Source organism: Brachionichthys hirsutus, chromosome 8, assembly GCF_040956055.1.
Source record: "Brachionichthys hirsutus isolate HB-005 chromosome 8, CSIRO-AGI_Bhir_v1, whole genome shotgun sequence".
NCBI lineage: Eukaryota > Metazoa > Chordata > Actinopteri > Lophiiformes > Brachionichthyidae > Brachionichthys > Brachionichthys hirsutus.
Genome location: NC_090904.1, coordinates 14,314,533 through 14,333,562, shown reverse-complemented (window position 1 = coordinate 14,333,562; position 19,030 = coordinate 14,314,533). Strand labels below are relative to the sequence as shown.

Below are 19,030 nucleotides of genomic sequence, written 5' to 3'. Positions count from 1 at the left end.
ACCCTTCAGAGCATCCTTGTGGAGACCCAGGTAGGTTACGGTACTCTAGTAGGACACGAGATGGACGGCCCGGGGACGATTGGGACTTCCTTATGACGCCGCCATGATGGGTCTAAGAAGCCCACTGTAGCATCATCTTGCGTTGTAGGCTGAGATCACCTCGACAGGACGTGACATCATGTTCCACAGAGACGTGAGCTTCTCTGCTCTGGTGCTGATCTGCTGCATCCGGACTCTGCACGGCTCTGCTCTTCCTGCCGTGTCCTCCTATGAGTTCACGGCCTACAGGATGCAGCAGTACAACCTGGCACAGCGGAAAAATGGTAGGCTTAAAGAGAATGTGGAGATAATCAGCATTAGTAGGTTTAGATGTCGGCGGTATTCCAGCTTCTTTGTGAAGAACATTTCCAATATTTAGCCCGTAAAAGACTTGAGGAAAGTCTGACACAGAAATATATTCATTGAAATGTATTAATATCATATATACAATGTAATTACACATCAAAGTTGTGTTTTTCTGCCACGCACAAACACTTTTATTCTGAAACTCAAGGTATCGTTTGCTGATACGGCTTTCTCTATCAATGCATTTTAATTTTGATTTTGAATAAAGCCTTTCTAATGGAATATTTCTAGCTCATTCTTCTGTTTTACTGACCTTATAGTAGGGAATTATTGGACCTTCCACTATTATCAACTATATTTAACTTTAGAGGTTCAAATCTTTCAAAAATGTCACGCCAGTCAAATTCTATGGGGTCAACATTACACATAAATATAGTTCCGGTGTTGTAATGAAAGAAAAGGGAGACAGCTGATTAGAAATATTTACGTTTCTCTCGTCCATGTCTGTTTGGTGAGGTTGCCGTGGAGCCATAGTGGTGGCGGAAGCCCGCTCGGCAGACGAGCCGGTTCTGACCCGCCGTTGTGTCATCATGAAGCTGCCGGACTTCACTGCAGAAAAATACCTGGAGGCTCAGAGGCAAAACGCTGCTGCCATACTGATCCTGCTTCCCAAGAATATCTCCAGCTTTCCCCATGGCGCCGTGCAGGTAGGAAGTTCTCCAGAAGGCCCTTTGTGCTCCAGGGCATGCTGCAAGGCAACAAGGAAAAGCCATTTCCGACAGCATCATGAGTGCCGTTCATGAATATAAAATCTCCCCTCCTCCAGGGTATTGAGTAATGTGCATTATGACCCCCCCAAAAAAATGTGACTGACCTGTGAAATGGCCTCTCTTTTCCTCTCAGTCCTTCATGGTGGGTGAGCGGGAAGCCCTGCAGAAGGAGACCCTGATGCCCGTCTACGTGGCCCCCGAGGATGAGCAGCTGCTTTGCATGTATGAGGAGGTCAAGCAAGCCGCCGCCACCCGGACCTCGTCTATATTCATCAGAGGTGAGCGGATCTGGAGGAACTATAGATGAGCATTTATATTTTACAGTAAAGCAGCACGTCGACACTTAGAGCGGATGTTGTCTTCCTCGCCAGTCCTTCGAAGTATGGTCACGGCGACAGCCTTCCAGATTCTAGTGAGCAACAACGTTCCCATTAAGGCCATCACCGACAACGCCATGGTCACACTGGAGGTGAGCGTTGCTATGGCGAGCAGATGGGGCAAAACATATTTGACTTGTGTTGCTCAGAATTCAATGAGACTCAATTTGTTTGATTTTACGGTGATCCTTTTCTGGGGGATGTTTTTCAGGGAATGCTTCTTGGAGCAGAGGAAGACGCGCCGACAATCGTCATCGCCGCCCACTATGATTCCTACGGTCTGGCCCCGGTGAGCCGCGTGGAACCTCATGTCTTTATTAACATGTATGCCCTTGAATAACAATCTAACGCTCTGTGCGTGTGTGTGTGTGTGTGTGGGGGGGGGGGGGGGGGGGGGCACAGTGGCTGTCGTATGGAGCAGACTCTAACGGCAGCGGCGTCACCATCCTGCTGGAACTGGCTCGTCTTTTCCAGAAGCTTCTCAGGAGCCACGGCACCAGACCGCCGTGAGTCACGATTCACACTCGGCGTGACACAATGATAATAATACTACAAGCACTATTTTGTTGTGGGTGAAGAAAACAAAAGGAATTCCAAGTTGAGTCTGAAACATCCTATTTATGGTTCACACTCTTGACATGTCTTCCAGATATAATTTAATGTTCTCCTTAACCGGGGGAGGAAAATACAATTTCCTCGGCACCAAGAGGTGGATCGAGGCGAACCTCGAGCATGCCGGTGAGTTTTTCTCAAGGGTTTTTTTCATGCTGTGTGACGTGGTGCCCCCCCGAGCAGCCCGGTTTGACGCGTTTCATGTGAAACCTTCCTCGCCAGAGTCCAGCCTGCTCCACGACAACGTGGCGTTTGTTCTGTGCCTGGACACCCTGGCCAACAGCGATGAACTGTACATGCACGTGTCCCGCCCTCCTAAACCCGACACTCCCATACAGTCGTTCTACCAGCAGCTGGAAGAGGTAACAGGCTTTACTACGAGGCCTCAAATGAACAGTGGAATGAACAGCTTTGATCGCTTCTTCAGGTGGTTTCCTCGAGGTTCCCCTGGGTGAAGGTGGGGCTGGTCCATAAGAAGATAAATCTTGTGGAGTCCACAGTGTCGTGGGAACATGAGCGGTACAGCCTGCGTAGGATACCCAGCTTCACTTTGTCTCACCTGGAAAACCCCAGATCTGAACAGCGAGGCTCCATTCTGGACACCATGTAAACGCCAATCTCTGCTTCTAACTCTGTCGAGCTTCGCTCTCACGATGACATTTTGGGCTTCATTCGCTGTGGCGTGCTATGAAGAGATGGTCAGGAGAGCCTTCGTGTCTTTTCACAGGTCCCAAGTGGACCTCAGGAAAATGAAACGCAACGGCGTCATCGTAGCGGAAGCGCTGGCACGTCTGATGTACAACATCTCTGACAAGGTGACCGAAAGAACAAAAAATAGAATGCGAGCAATAAAAAAAGTAGCTTTTATTCTGTTTGATTTATTTCATCACATTTTTCTTCATGTCTCCAACAAGGGTTCTCCAAAAGATGTGCAGATATTCAAAGGCCACATGGTGAGTTTCTGCTTCCCTGGGCCAGCATGTAAAGAAGAATACTGACATCTGGCGTTCATTTGTTGTAACTGCGGGATATTTGTGTCAAAACCGCAATAACCTCAACCGGGGGACATTTGAAAGTAACTGACTTGAATAAATTGCGCAGAGTTGAGTGCAATGGGCTTTAACTGGTCGAAGCCATTTTATTTTATTTACAGGGTGATGTAAGTCGATTTTATTTACTGCATTTTTCATCTATATTGTTGACACAGGACTTTCAGGACGGCCGCATGTCCAGCCTGATGTCCTTCCTGACGTCTGTCCCGCGAGCCGCCCAGCTGATGGACAAGGAGCCGGGTCACATCCTGCTGGTTAACTCACTAGAGCAGGAGTTCAGACATTACCTGCAGCAGGTTCACGTGCACAGCTTCAGGCAGGACAAGAGGTGTGTGGTAAAAACACATGCAGTGCTCAGGAAATGAACAATATCACGCTGGATTCATTATGTTTCTTTATACAGGGACCCTGATATTACCTTTTTTGATCAAATGAACCAACCAGTAGTGATGTACAGGTAAATGTCTGTGTTCACATTTTGTGCTCGTGGTAGTTTCCATTAGGCTGACTCATTTTTCTTCTTCCAGAGTGAAGCCTGCAGCCTTCGATCTCTTCCTCGGCGGCTGCATTGCTGCTTATTTGGGGATTGTTTACTACGCCATTCAGGTGCGTTAACCTCTCCTTTCATATTACAATTTTGCACAACTTATTTTCAAGCAGCGTAGCAGATTGCAAGTTCTATACGTGACAGACAGCAGGCAGCTCTCTGACAGTGTGTGTGTCTGTTCCATCTCACAGAACTTTGGTTTTGTTTTCACCAAGCTCAAGTCAGCTGTGAAAACCAAGCACCGGTAAACAAGTGTGAAAAGGAGAGGACTTTGAGGTCTGCGTTGCACAAGCTGGACTTCTGCTTCCAGGCCTGTGCAGAATGTGAAAGCAACAGAAGACTGGTCGTAAGCACAACAATGCGGGCTTTAAAGTTTGCTGCAAAATTGGTTTTCTTTTCTACCTTTACATTCTATTGTGATGTAAGAGTTGGAATTTGTTGATCTGAAGTGAACAAAATAAACTAGAAAAGTACTCAGATAGAAATCTCTATCTCTAATATTAAATGCACAGTAGGCCAAAATGCAAGTGTACCCCTTTTTTTTCTTCCGAAATCTGCAATCTGGATCCAATCCGGATGAAATTCAGTGGTGAGATAGAGGCCCCTACCCTACATGACTGTGGCAAATTCCATAAACATCTATCAATAATCAACCAAGATATTGAGGAACAAATTCTGAAGCTCCATTTACTGCAATTCAAAGTGATTCAAAGTGATCCAGAATCCAGGATCTCGACCAAAATGTACTTTATTTCCTGGTAACAATTCCTGAAAATGTCATCAAGATCCGTGCGTGACCTTTTGAGTTATGTCGCTAACAGACAGACAGACAGACAGACAGACAAACGCCGGCAATAACACAAGTTCCTTGGCCTTTTGTCACAATGTGCTGGAGACGGGAACACAGACGACACTCCGTCAGCTCTGTGATTCCTCGTGTCTTCCGCTCTGCATCCGTTGACACATATTTGACACGGCTCGACGCGGCTGCCAGGCGTTGCCCTTCCACCGCGGCGAGACCATCAGCCAGTGGCTGTCACAGATAGCTGGGAAACAGCAGGAGAGACACAACGGCACCCTACAGCGCCGGGTGAATTATTGATGCCCATGTGACATGCTGACAGCGAGTAGAGGTGACACGGGGGGCGGTGGTGATGAGAGATTCTTAGAAATCTCGCCTTTGTTCTGGGTTACTCCAGTTCTGCAGAGACTGATTAGGCGGATTGGGTTTGAAATTGAGATTGGAACAGTTAGTGTTGGAGCTCAGCGCTGGTCATGGAACGCGACCCCAGGTACGTGTCTCTCCGGGGGGGGGGGGTCTGGGGATTAGCAGCCGAGTTCTCAGGTGGTAACAAAGCGTCGTCAGGGTTCGGCAAAGGTCACCTGTTTCTTCTTTGCACACGGCAGACTCATCACAACAGAAACAACTTCATGCAACGCTTTTACATTTGTCAAAGGAGGCCCGTAGAAGCAGGATGGGACATTCATGATGCATGCACAAGACAAATGTTCTGCTGTGATGCGTTAAACACAGACAGCAGGATAAGAAGCAGAGAAGAGGCGGAAGTAAAACAGATGCAAAAGTACGAGATGAAAGGAGGAGCTACGAGGGTGAAAGGGGAGGGGACAGTTGAGTTGTGAGTTTGAACCAGACAGGAAGAATGAAGCAGCGGTGAAGATGGCTCCCCAGCTGTACGTCACAATCTACAAAGAGCATTTCACCTCTCCGGGCGGGGCGGCGCGGGAACATCTCCGACCCACCTCGGCCAACCGCAAGAACAACCCCCAGCCTCGGCAGGTAAGGAGCACGGGCTTAAAATGAAATGACTATAAATGCAGAATGCAAATGAAGGGACCCAAATGATCCGTTTCATCAAATGCTTGGCGGTGTATTTAAGGTCAAAGCAGAATAATTGCGTTCTTTATTACTGGTGCTCTCTTTATTGCTCTTCATCTCCCCAGACTGAGGTGTCTCACTGTCTTTCCCTGTGCTTTGGGGAAAGCTGCATCCCATCTATTATTCAGGACTTCCTTTATGACCACATAGCAGCCAATCTAGCCCAAAGCATAAAAACAACAACAACAACAACAACCTGATATTGCTGTAAACTAAATTTACAGCCCCACTTTTTCAGGTTTCAATTCACGCTTTAGAAAAAGGGAAGCTGTGTTGTAAAAATCCAAATAATGCATCTTGCTGGAACAACACAAAACGGAAATGAAAGGATAGAAATAAAACGCAAGGCTGCCTGGATGTGAGATGCAGCATCCGTAGAACCGTTCGCTCTGGTGGATCAAAAGAAGATTCATTTCCTCACGTTCTGTTTTTTTCCCACCTACATATCCAGGATTTTCTGTTTCCCCGGAGTCTCCACTCCAGCCACACTCCGCCTTGCACACTGGCACACCCCTCGCCCCTTGTGGACAAGGGCCGTCCTCTCTTCCCCCCCGTCAAACACGTATCATTCCGCAGTCCTGCTGCGAGCTGCGCTGGCAGCAGAGCGATCCACACGCCCCCCGTCAGCCCATCCAGGGGACCGGCTCTGCCCTCTGCTGACAGACTCCGAAAGCCACAGCTGACCGATTGTCCTGCAGGCCCAGGATTCCATCTCGACACCGCTGCAAAGAACCCAGCGAGGTAGTGGCTCATCAGTTCACTCTGTGAGGCAAAGGTGAAGGTTAAAACCTCGACTCTCATTGATTTTCTTTGCTTTAGAATGGATCGTCAGACGAATGTTCATCCACTCAAAGCGCAGCAGTTCAGGTAAGAGAACGGCCTGTGTGACTTCTTCCTGTTGCCTTGTAGGGGAGTCTATTAACATTAATTAGCAATAATCATGTTGATCTACAAGGACTAAAAAAAAAAGCTAACTAGGCGTTTGCCTGATAGGCAGCATGCAGTGGCTCAGCTTCGGTCAAGAGGACATCACTCTCCGAGGACACGATACCGATCTGCTGCGAAGGGCATCTTAGACGGCAGGTAGGCTTGGATCTCTATTTAGTAATAACGCTGTTTTGATGAGGAGATGCCTTTATGTGTCATCGTTTTTATAACCACAGAGGCCTCACTTGAGCTCTGATGCTCTCTCAACAGCGGATGCTACAGCTGTTTCCATGTGGTGAAGCCCTACCAAGCTGGAGACTACATCATACACCCAGAGTTTGTGTCTGAGTGTCTTCGCTAGGACCTTCGCAGCACTGGGGACTGGGGACCTGCAAAATGAAGGACCATTAACTTGACATTTGTTTAATTCTCTGCTCATTAGCCCGGCGAGAAAAGGTGTAACAATGAGTGGTGTGGCCACCGGCTGCACTCTCGCCACTATTATCTGCCCACTTACAGCGTGGAGACTTTTACAATCCAAAACGAGCAGCAGAGATCTTCCCATGGGGGGAAAGCTTGTACGGATCAAACCAAAGTATCCATGACATTAAAATTACATCTTGCTATTAGTGAGGTAATTTCCATTACACGATATCAGAATTCTTTATTGCATTTTTGTGGTAGTAAAACAGAAATAGCGCTTCAAACAACAGCCAGGGGCTTCACAGAATGGCTATGATTATTGTGATAGCAGAGAGAATAGTGTTCACCAGCAGAGCTCAGGTCCTCTTCATGATATATCTTCTATGTAAATTGATTTTTTTGGGACATCTTGGGACATTTTCTTCTCCTTACGCATCAGCTTGTCATGTCAAGTTTTCAAAAAGGGTGATTTTCTCAAACATACGACCAAGTAAACAATAGAAACTTATCACTGCGATATGATTTATGTACGAAGGACTTTCAACGGAAACAGGACCGCAAGGGCTTTTTTGAAATGCTCCTCTTAGACAGGATGTTTGACTTTATTTGTACTGTAATACATGCTACTGTGTGACTGTACTTGTACTCTAACATTCTATCTAATAAAATATATTCATTCATTCATTCATTTAAATTTATTACAGAAAAACACTTTCCTAATATATATATATATATATATATTTACATCACGTTAATCTCATCTCAGACTGTACCTTAAATGTCGGTGGAGCTTAAACGTGTCTACGTGTACGTTAATAAATAAAATCAAGTCAACGTAAGATGTCACGAAATAAAGTTGAGACTCCATCCGCGCCACGAGGTAGCGGTAATGCTACTAAAAGCTGGATGTCGACAAACTCACGAACACCAAAAATAAGAGGACGAAGAAGAAGAATAGCGGACTACATTTCCCTTGCTTCAAACGAGGCTGACGCGAATCGACGTGCTTCGTGCGTGTTTTCTGTGAACTGCAAACAAGTTGCGTTCGGATCCCGACTTGGTAAGAAAAAAAAAACTCGTTTTAATGATCCGCTGAAAACCCGCAACGGGCCGCGACGGGACGCGAACGCGATTGAAATGCGCAAATTCCGTGTTCTGTTCACCAGACCAACTTTCCTGCGCGACCCGCCGACTCACCAGTTTATTCTGTTTGCGTTTAGAACCAGAACCAGAACCAGAACCAGAACCAGTTTATTGTTATCGGTTCAGAGACTGAGGAAGCTTCCTCTGTGATGTTTGTTCAACGTGTAACAGTAACGGGGGGAATTGTAAAGATGCATTTATTTTAACGGAGTCTTTTCTGTGCAATTATCATGTTTATATTTAATTATAGGGAAAATGTACTCGTAGGAAAAATAACTTTCACCGCTTTAGATGAGTTCAGTTGTGTTTTTATGTATTAAGTATTACCATGTGAACACACACACACCTACACACACACACACACGCACACACACACACACGCACGTTTTTCCCTTCACGTCAGATAGTGAATCAGCTGAAGCAGCACACACAACTTTCCTTGTTTACAACAGAGATCTGATCCGGATCAGAACGTTTTCTTCCATTTCACTGAGGAACGATGACAAGTGCTTGATAATATTAGATTAGAGTTGAACTGATCAGTCTGTTATTAGTTGGAAACAATTTTAATTCTTCACCCTCAAATATATGTTAATCTCCCAGATCCTGATTATGATCTGATCCAGTTGTAGAACATCACGAGCTGCATGTGCCTGATTGACTTGAACATCCGTTGACAGCTTCTTTAGATCGCGCAGAAAAACAAAGCCAATTTAGATTTTTTTTTTTTAATCTGGGATGTCTTCTTGCTTCGTCAATGAATTAATCTGCAAATACTCATCACATTGAACCTATATATGTTACGGGTTAAGTTCTTACATCAGGTGTTTTATTTTTTATTCCTATTTAGGAAAAATAAACCTTTCTCCAGAATAAGCCTGATAGACAATCCATCTCTCTGCCTTTCAGGGTCATTCTCCTTCCCTGAGCCCGGCAGCCTGAGTCGATCTCCAAGGAACTAACGGTGAGTTCTCTGTTAATTAATGATGGGCTTATGTTATCGCTCCTGTTGTTGGGGGAAATCTATACTAAGGGTGGTTGAACACAGAATTAGTCAATTAGATTGCTAATTAATAGGAGACATTTTTTATTATCGACCATTGTTGCCACGGCGGACCGCAGGGGTCAATCGCAGTTAGGTCCGGCAAGCATCCGGGGGAAGCTGCAGTAGATTGAACTCTCCTCAGTTTGCTGTGCACTTTAATCCGATCTATTCTGATTCACAAAATACACTAACTGGCACCAACCATTTAATTATCCACTAAAGCTTTTGCCTTATCCACACTGAGGACGACAGTTGGGACTAAATGCAACAGAAATGGGCAAGTGTAGTTATTTTTCTGTTGGATGTGTCACCCGTGCTGTCAAAATGTCTGATTTCTGGCCAGGCTGAACCCGATTACTCCTGGTTTTGGCTTGATGGAGCAAAAATGCTTAGTATTCTCTCCTCTCCTTCCCAGCATTGGCAGAGCTCAAGGCCAAAATCACCATTTCTGCTCCTCTGCATTCTCCCATACAAATGAGTCTTCTTTCAGTCAAACTTGCATGTTGGAATTGCTGCTGGGAACATCCACTTTATCCTCTTGTAGGTAATTGGCAGTAGATGTGTTTAGCTAAACCTCAACCACGTCTTTTAAATTCGCATTCTGACAGCATAGCGCCTCTAAGTGCTATTACATAGCGCTGCGCGGCGGTGCAGCTCATGTCAGACAATGCAAGAAATGAATCGCGGAGTTTCAAACTGAAAAGAAAACAAGATGGACTGAGAAACGGTTTAACGTCTAGAATGGAATAGAATGTGTGATCTCTTTTGTTGATCTGTATGGGACTGTTGTCCTCGCTGCCTCTGACAGTTAAGCCATTCAGAAGTCCGTGTTTCTCCACTAAGCATAACGGTCATCATCATTTTTGTGCCGATCGTTTTGGTCCAAACATATTTTTCCTAAATAGCATTCTTAATATGATGAAGTATTATATATATATATATATATCTAGCATCGAGACACTGTCTTTTTGTGATACGTTTTTCCATATCTAAGTACTCACAACCTGTAGAATAGCAATGAAAATAATAAATAACCCCCCCTCCCCCTCCCCCCGATGTCTGGCTGGACCGCCCAATGACAGAATCGTCTTTCTTGTATCAATAAGTAAAAAAAATAAAAAAATAGTTGCAACCTGACATGGACACAATGTGACACTAAATATTGTGCCAACCAATCAAGCGGCTGTCTAAATCTCTTCATCCCACCAGTCATCCCCTTGATGTCTTCATATTATTAGATGGAGAGAACAATTGCTCTTAGGCCGTTTAAATAAATTGTGATACATGTTGATAAATTACACCTTTTTAAAAATGTTTTATTCTATATATATTTTTCCTGTGCTAGCTGAATTAATGGGTACAATCAACAACCCTCAATCTGCTTTCTCTCTCCTGACAGGCAAGACAAAAAGACATTATAACGGGGCAACGGTGAAAACATTTCCATGATCATTAGAACAGCAGCTCTCACCTTTGGCCGTTAAACAGCAATAAGTCATGTACCAAGTTGTTCCAGGAGGAGCAGGAGGCACAATTACAGACGCTCTCCCCAAGCAGAAACGCAGCAGGGACACCCGACCCCTGGTTGGCGCCGGAGTAATTGGCCTGGTGCTGGTGATCGCCGCGGTGACGGCGTGGTGTTATTACATAGCCTCCCTACGCAAGGCGGAGCTGCTTAAGACTCAGCTGCTGGATCTGAATAAAGATGGCTACATCATCCGCAACCAGGGAGGAGCTATTGTTTTCAGGATGGATTTCAGGTTGGTCATTTTCAGTTGCGTTGACTTGCATGCCTTCCGTGTCTCTTTTGTACTGGTCGCAACGGAAATGTGATGTGTTAGGAGCGCGAAAGATCAGCGGGATAATCCTATCTGAATCTTGGCAGGTCGGGCACACTGGATTTGGATTCGTGCTCCAAAGAAGGGGAACTTCTGAGCTGCGGATCCACTACGGATAGAAAGCTGAACTTTTTCATTGAAACGGTACGCCCTAAAGACACGGTACAATGCTACCGTGTCCGCTGGGAGGAACTGGTTCCTGACATTCCCGTCGAGCATGCCATGACTTACACGTTTGCACACTGGTATGGTGGTGCAGTGTCAGCAATTCAGCATTGGCCGATTTCTATCTCTGGCCAGCAGGCTCCGAAACCCTTTGTCACCAGTGACATCTACGCCCACCGTAATGAGTTTGGTGGCATCCTGGAGAGTTATTGGCTCTCGTCCAATGCCACCGCAATCAAGATCAACAATTCTGTACCCTTCCACCTGGGCTGGAATGACACGGAGAAGACCATGTCTTTTCAGGCTCGATACAGTGACAGTCCTTTCAAGCCAAACCCAGGGGAGGCACCGTGCGCGGAGCTCAGCTACAGGGTGTGCGTGGGCTTGGATGTAACGTCCATACACAAGTACATGGTCCGCAGATACTTCAACAAACCCAACAAAGTACCTGCCAAAGTCATGTTTCGCCATCCTATATGGTCGACTTGGGCGCTGCATAAGACTGACATCGACCAAGAGAAAGTTTTAGCGTATGCTGCCAACATCCGCAGGTATAACTTCAACTGTAGCCATCTGGAAGTAGATGATCGCTACACCAGTCGCTATGGAGAATTTGAGTTTGACCAGAAAAAGTTCCCCAATGCCTCCGCCATGTTCCAAAAGCTCAAATCAGAGGGTTTCCTGGTGTCGCTCTGGATTCATCCATTTGTTAACTATGATTCGGCAAACTTTCATACTTGTGTCAAGAGGGGGCTGTTTGTCCGGGAGCCAACGGGACAGTTGCCCGCCTTGGTGCGCTGGTGGAACGGCATAAGTGGTATTTTGGACTTCACAAATCAAGATGCCCGTGATTGGTTTTCCTCCCAGCTACGTTCACTACGCTCCAGATATGGAGTGACATCTTTCAAATTTGATGCAGGGGAGACAAATTATTTACCTTGGAAATTTAGTACCAGAACTCCCATCAAGGACCCAAGTTTTTTTACAAGACGTTATACGGAAATGGCCATTCCTTATAATGATAGAGCTGAGCTGCGCAGCGGCTATCAGTCTCAGAACATATCCTGCTTCTTCAGACCAATTGACAGAGACTCAGTCTGGGGCTATGAGATGGGTCTGAAGTCTCTCATCCCCACGGTGCTCACAATCAGCATCCTCGGCTATCAGTTCATTCTGCCAGACATGATTGGAGGGAATGGCTATCTGAATCGCACAGATGGGAATAGCGCATTACCTGATCGAGAACTCTATATCCGCTGGCTGGAACTCTCAGCCTTCATGCCTTCTATGCAGTTTTCTATCCCGCCTTGGCAGTACGACAATGAGGTAGTCGAAATTGCTCGGAAGTACACAGCGCTCCATGAGAGTATTGTGGCGCCACGGGTGCTGGAGCTGGCTAGTGAGGTGCTGAACACCGGGGATCCAATCATACGGCCCCTGTGGTGGATTGCCACGGGTGATGAGACGGCCTATAAAATCGACTCTCAGTTCCTGATTGGGGATGACCTCATGGTAGCCCCGGTGTTGGAGCCCAGAAAGCAGGAGCGTGATATCTACCTCCCCGCTGGCCGTTGGAAAAGCTACAAAGGCGAGAGGTTTGATATCAAGGAGCCACTTCACCTCACAGACTATCCTGTGGATTTGGATGAAATTGCTTACTTTGTTTGGGTGTAGCAAGGATTGAATGCTAAATTTGAAAAAACTTGATAAGCCATTGCAGGCTAAAGGGACATGGGAGGAAAAAGGTGTGTGGGGAAACATTTCTGCTATAATGTATGTAGACTTTTTAATCATTTTAAAAAACTCAGCAATATTGTCATCTGAATATTTAATGTGTTTTAAAAAAAACAAAACTTTTGCAATGGGAAGATGGCTAATGCAATCATTTAAAGAGTGACTATGGAGCTTTTTCTGATCAGCAACTACAACCGTAACAATAACAATATAATATGATGGTGAGACAGGAAGAGTTGAGTCATAAAATCAACATGCAGCATTACTTGTATAAAAACCTGTTTGGAGTTAACATAAAAGTAGTTAACACTTGCTGCGGTAAATCCGACAGAGTGTTTAGTCCGTGCGGATTCACATTTAATCAACACAAATTTTGAAAGTTCCATAGTTGAGCTTTAAAGATTGGACAAAAAGGGAATATGCAAGCTGTGAATTTAGTGAGGCATAATCACCAGTTTATGCCATGATGTTATTACGTTATTAAGTGTTGCAGCATTTTGAAGTTAGATTTAAGACACACTCCATGTGTCTTAGAGGACAATTGAAGGGCAATAGATTATTTAAGCGGCTAAATAGCCTTCAATGTCCAAAAGCAATATCTCAGTTTGAGACTTTGTGACCGACTGCACCTTTTCTTTCATGAGATTGTTATTGGGAAGTCAGGTTTGATGCTTTGCTCATCTGGATGAATGCTTGAAGTTATTTGCGTATTCCAGAGGAAGTTGGCTTTTATGATCAGTCACTAAATAATTTATGCTATTTCTCAGGTAATGGCTTTTAATGACAATAATATATTTTTGAAGCGTCCCATAATTTTTATTTGTCTTTTATTGTGCGTTGCTGACCGCCAAATGCGAATGAACTGTAACATTAGCTTCTGTTTTGGGAGATTTTTTGATGTAAAACGAGACACTAATGTCATATTTCATTTGTACACAGTATGAGAGTTTGTAAGTGAATTGAATTTAGCAGCGGGTTAAGATATAATGAAACGATGATGTGTTTCTGCCTACCTTGTTTTGTCCATGTAAACATTTTGTGACAGCAAGTGCCATATTTTAATGACTGCTCTTATGCTATATATTTATTATAGCTACATTTTTACATTTAGCATCGACATTGTATTACAATATATATTGCTATGCATCAGTGCAATTTACAACTCATCCCTCCCAATCATTGCTTACTGTGGGTTTTATTATTATTATTATTTTTTTTAATTTGTTGTTATTTGTGGACATTTCCGGAGAGATGGTTGTTTAGTCAGATAACCTAAAAAATCTTTCTTTACAAATAGAAATAAACAAATCCTGTAAATTATGTCTTTAAATTAATTCTGCATTGTGTGCGGTTACATAGCTAGCTGATCAAACTTCATTATGGAACAGCTGATGTCTTTTTAACATTGGATTATTCTAGAAATGCCACTTATTTTCACATGCATGTCAGGACAGGAAGCTAATTCTCACTGTGCTATGTTCTCATTTGTCGATTTAGTTGTGTATTAATTTGTTGCTGTCGACCTTTGATCCGCTACCCAGTTCGTTTTTTTTTAGACTGTGCGCTTTAGCCTCTGTTGCCTTTTGACATAGATTCATCCCTATTTTTAGCTCTTCTCACTCAGCATTTGGGCCAAGCGAGCCCTCGAGGCTATTTCTGTGTCGGGCTGCCTCGCTTTACGACCACGCTCAGATCCTGCATTGTGGACTGAACGTCTCTTTGCTTTTGGCTCTCTCAGCCATGACTGCGCTGTTTGACTTGACTTATTTCACCAACATTTGCATGTAGATTACAGACATTGTTAATTTCAGCAAAACTGCACATTTCATGTATTTGTTTTTTAGAACAGTTGATGTTTGTGAGCATTTCCGTTGCCCTTGTGCTTTTGTGAAATAAAAACCTCAAGATATTAAAATCAAACAATTTGATTCGACTGATTGCAAAACCTCTAAGAATGCTCTGAGAGATAAAACGGATTAAAGGATGTCAATGCCACGGAGGGCACTAAAAATGACCAAGTGAACAGTTTTAACACCTAATCCCTGATGAAGTCTTCATTACATAAAATATAATCTACGTTTGAATTCCTATGGAAGTGGCGTCCTTGAAGGACTTCTCCAACTTTCTGCCCCCCTGGCGCATCATAGGGCAGTAGGGACAAGCTGATGAAACGATGGCGCAGGTTATCTGGAGGCTTGTTCAGATCAATAGATAATCTGGCGTTTCATGATGTGAGGCTAAAGAGCAACTGCTACAGAAGTGCATGACCAGAAAAAAAAGATCAGCAGGAGCAATGCTACTGCTGCTCTGATTTATTCTGCAAGTTCCAACAGCCTGGCTGGATAACGGCAGCTACAGTTGGTGTTTAATTTGCTTGGGTAATTTATTCTACTTCACCAACAGTGAGACGTGCCTCAGAACTACTTCACTTTATTTGCCGGCGCCTTATCTTTCTTCAAAATTGATCTCGATTCACAGCTTGTGTGGGGAGGACATGCATTCATTGATTAGCCGTCTGTGTGTTGCACGGATCGATGGTATTTTTCAGTTTGCTTTCTGCAGTCATACGGTTTGCTCGTTTTCGTTTCAGAGCAAGAAATAAGCAGAAGGTTTTAGGGAAATGGTGGTGGTGGTGGGGGGGGGGGCAGGATAAGATCTGTGCTAAAACAATACAGCAATTCTTCAGTATTATTATTCTAGAATTGACAATATTGAAAATTTAGACACAAATGAACTGAAGTATCACAGAATCCCTGGAGCCTTTACAGGTTCTTTGTCAGAGGGCTGCATTTTGCTCAACACGTCTGTGACGGTTGTTTGGACCGTGCGATGTTGCAGACGTCCAGAAGGGCGCAGTGTAGCTTCACCGATGCATCTTCTCTCTGACATGTCCGCTGTCCCTGGTCCAGATGTTACTGTATGTGCACAAACCATGCAGGAGACAAAAATTGGCAGAGCGCTCCCCCCTCCCCCCCTGCTTTCTTCACCACCTGCGAGCCCACCTGTGTGTCCATCTGCAGAGGAGAGATGCCAGTTGTTCTGGTTAGGAGCCAGCGTGTCTCAAGTACCTTTCCATATCCTCCTTCGATGAGCCTGTCTGCTGTCTGTCCACTGAAGTAAGGCAAATATATTGCACCGCGAGAGAGGTGGCGCTCGGAACAATCACCGTTAAAGCACTGCTGATTCTTTATGATCCTAATGAGAACCATGGCTAATGCCCCCAGCTGACAGTACCCAGAAAATAAGGACCATTGTCAAAATGAATGTAAAAAAAAGAATTCTCAGCAGAGTTGCAGCGAATTCTGTTGCTTTTATTACAAATATGTGTCCTTGCATTGTGCTCATTTATGTTGTGACTCATTCAGACTTAAATCATAAAATGCAATAAGACAATAAATGGGGAAAAGAAAAAATATATTACACTTTTTAAAACCGGACTCGGCTAAAATAAATCTCTCTGATGCTGAAATTCTCATCCTAAAAAGTCTAGAAGGAAACGAGCAAAGAGGCGAATACTGGTGGCTTCTGCTTTATTAAAACGTTTCCTTTTTGTGTGGGAAGAGCATTTATAGTAGAACCCCCCCCCCCCAGGGGAGGTAGAACACCGGGGCTGTCGCCTCTGTGAAACGAGAGTCTTCCTTAACCCAAGACTTTCACTGCGTAACTAGAATGACCTCGCATCTGCTGCGTCCACGGCTCGTCTGACAGGAAGATGTCTGTCCTCGCTCGCTAACAAATGAAGCGAACACCCCAGAGACTGGCTGCGCATCTGTTTATCTTTTCCACCTGTCGGTTGGATGCGCCGCATCAGGCTTGCGCTCGGAACGCTTTGTGGGTTTCACAGCGGGCCTTTGGCATCGTGAGGTCCGGATGAGCCGCCGGTGCCACCGTTTGTTAGTTTTAGGAACGAGCGTGACGCAGTGACTTGTAGTAAAGTGCAGTTACTATCATGTTGAAAAATTACATGAAAGAATACAACAGATCAATTATTACATTGATGTTTGGACCACGGGTTGATTTTAGTGACCGAAGAGGAACATTTGCTGCTTCTTTTTTTTTTTTTTTAATGAACTCAACAATTCTGGCTGACAAAATAACTACTTGAGATTTAAAGAGTTTGAGTTTGATCTTTCACTATTTGAACAACAGATGGTGAATTAAAATCATTAGATTCACCACTGTTAGTTGTCCTCTTGGACTTGGTGGCATTTTATTGGCACCAAAAATGACAGTGAAGCTCTCTTGAATCAATGCACGCAGATCAGGTCAGAACACAGCAGGCGGGCCTAAAAAGAAAAGTACGAACTGATGCGAGGACGGCAGACAGACCTTCCTCTGAAGGATGGTGCGGGCGAGGGGTTTAATGAAAAGTCAGGTGCTCGGGATCAGATGCATAATCGGAGCGTGGCATTGCGGCCATGCACAATGCTGTTTGATTGATACCATTTTAGAACATTTCTGTCCCTTCATACTCAGGGGGGTTTACCTGGGGAGCAACCAGGGGCAGAGGAAAGGTGCTTAGGTGGCTCATCTGGGATTTGGAGGAAAATTGGTGCCATCCATCAAACACTGCATTTAACAAACGCGAGCGCAGGCCAGGCCAACAAAGGATTCGCATATGAGGCTGCGAACCGGGAAACATGTGAGGTACAGGGACTGCTGAGGGTCTATCAATCAACCAGTCAGCTCCTTTATTTAACAAGCGAAGGCCACAGACCCCGAAGGCCACACTCCATATTCTGGCTGGTTGGGCTCATAGGCTTCCCTTGTAAAAGGAAGAAAAAGGGGCAAGAGAGAGATGAAGGGAGGAAGGGAAAGGGGGGCATGGAGGGATTGGGGTTGGGGAGGGGGTGATGTAAGTGCAGGAGGGTTTGGCCCGCGTCCCCTGGCGAGCCGGTGTGCTTCATCTTCCCAGTGCAAGCGGCTGGAACTGCTGCTTGATGGGATTTTCAGCCCCGTGGCCTCCGATGTCCCAGCATCTATCTGGAGGGCTGCCGTGTGCACAGCGGAGAGCCAAGCACTCAGTGACACAGCCATAAAGAGCAACCCACAAGCCAGCCAATGCCGCTGATCTGAGGCTCGCAGCCCCGTTCAGCGGACACGCCAACATCCAGTGGCACACATTCCTGTCAGGGATACAGTCTGATCCCTGAGCTACTGGGGGCGCAGTAGGAGAAGAAGACATGCCCCGCGAGGCAGCCCACATCCGACCACTGACGCTGAAGCCGAGGAAAGCGAATGGAGCAAGGACTCCTCTGTTCAGCGTCCTTAATGGCGTGGAGAGGACCATCCCTCCTCCCATCTGCTCATCTCTACAGCAATGAAATACAGATTTATCTTCACATGCTTTTGATTTGCTATTAAAATGTGACTATGAATTCAGAATCTGGCCAAACTAAGACAGAAAGATTATCGCAGCGCCTTGTCGACGATGCAAACGCTGATGCGTTGCTCGCCAGCATTTATTATTGGAATAAGCCAAAACAATGCCTCCATTGCATGTTCAAATAAAACCCCGTCAATTTAATACAACAACACGCAGCATCCGGGGCAACAATATCAGCGACATATAATTGAAAATCAAGACCAAATATGCAAAGACCATCATTACTGCATCTCATTATTGGATCCAAGTTATGTGTCGCCCAGGGAACAGAGTGGAAACTAATGGATCGGTGCAGTGGAGAGCCGACCTGCTGTACGGGGTGTGTTGGCGGCGAACGTGCACGAGATCCCGTCTGATATGAGTGACCCGAGTGCAGGAAGTTGGGATTGAAAATGCTTTTGTCTCACCTCAGGGCTACGCGGCATCATTAGCATAGCTTTTCTCCCATGACAACTGTAAATTCCATGAACGCAGCCCTGTGGTGGTTAAGGTGGGCAGACGGCAGACTGTATGAATAAACAGAATCTGTCTGAGGGCAGCACTGTGGCCCCCACCTGCCCACCATCAATCAATATTACAGCGGCCACTGGCAGCCCAATTGCCCTTTTATAGGCCTGCAAAATGATGAACCATCTGCTCGTAACCGTGCGTCATATACAGTACATGTAGATGGATCATGCAAACAATATTAAACGCTGCATGAACAATGACGGCGCAGTAAGCTCATCCCAAAGTGTGCACAGATTGGACTGTAAAAGCCTTTCAGATG

The 19,030-nt window shown here is 45.2% G+C and overlaps 2 protein-coding genes across 2 annotated transcripts; both read left to right on the top strand.

The window, feature by feature from the left end:
- Nucleotides 1-178: 178 nt before the first annotated feature.
- On the top strand, nt 179-4,171 carry zgc:109965 (Nicalin-1-like). Its single transcript, XM_068742674.1, has 15 exons — nt 179-323; nt 862-1,052; nt 1,249-1,393; nt 1,487-1,584; nt 1,704-1,781; nt 1,895-1,998; nt 2,142-2,230; nt 2,327-2,466; nt 2,532-2,710; nt 2,832-2,919; nt 3,019-3,057; nt 3,312-3,484; nt 3,560-3,613; nt 3,684-3,762; nt 3,895-4,171. Exons 1-15 carry the CDS (start codon nt 179-181, stop codon nt 3,949-3,951), a joined length of 1,659 nt encoding a protein of 552 aa, XP_068598775.1. The 3' UTR covers nt 3,952-4,171.
- Nucleotides 4,172-10,635: 6,464 nt separating this feature from the next.
- myorg (myogenesis regulating glycosidase) lies at nt 10,636-12,815 on the top strand. The gene is made up of 2 exons (XM_068742631.1): nt 10,636-10,898; nt 11,024-12,815. The coding sequence occupies exons 1-2, from the start codon at nt 10,636-10,638 to the stop codon at nt 12,813-12,815; spliced, it is 2,055 nt and encodes a 684-aa protein (XP_068598732.1).
- The last annotated feature ends 6,215 nt before the right edge of the window (nt 12,816-19,030 follow it).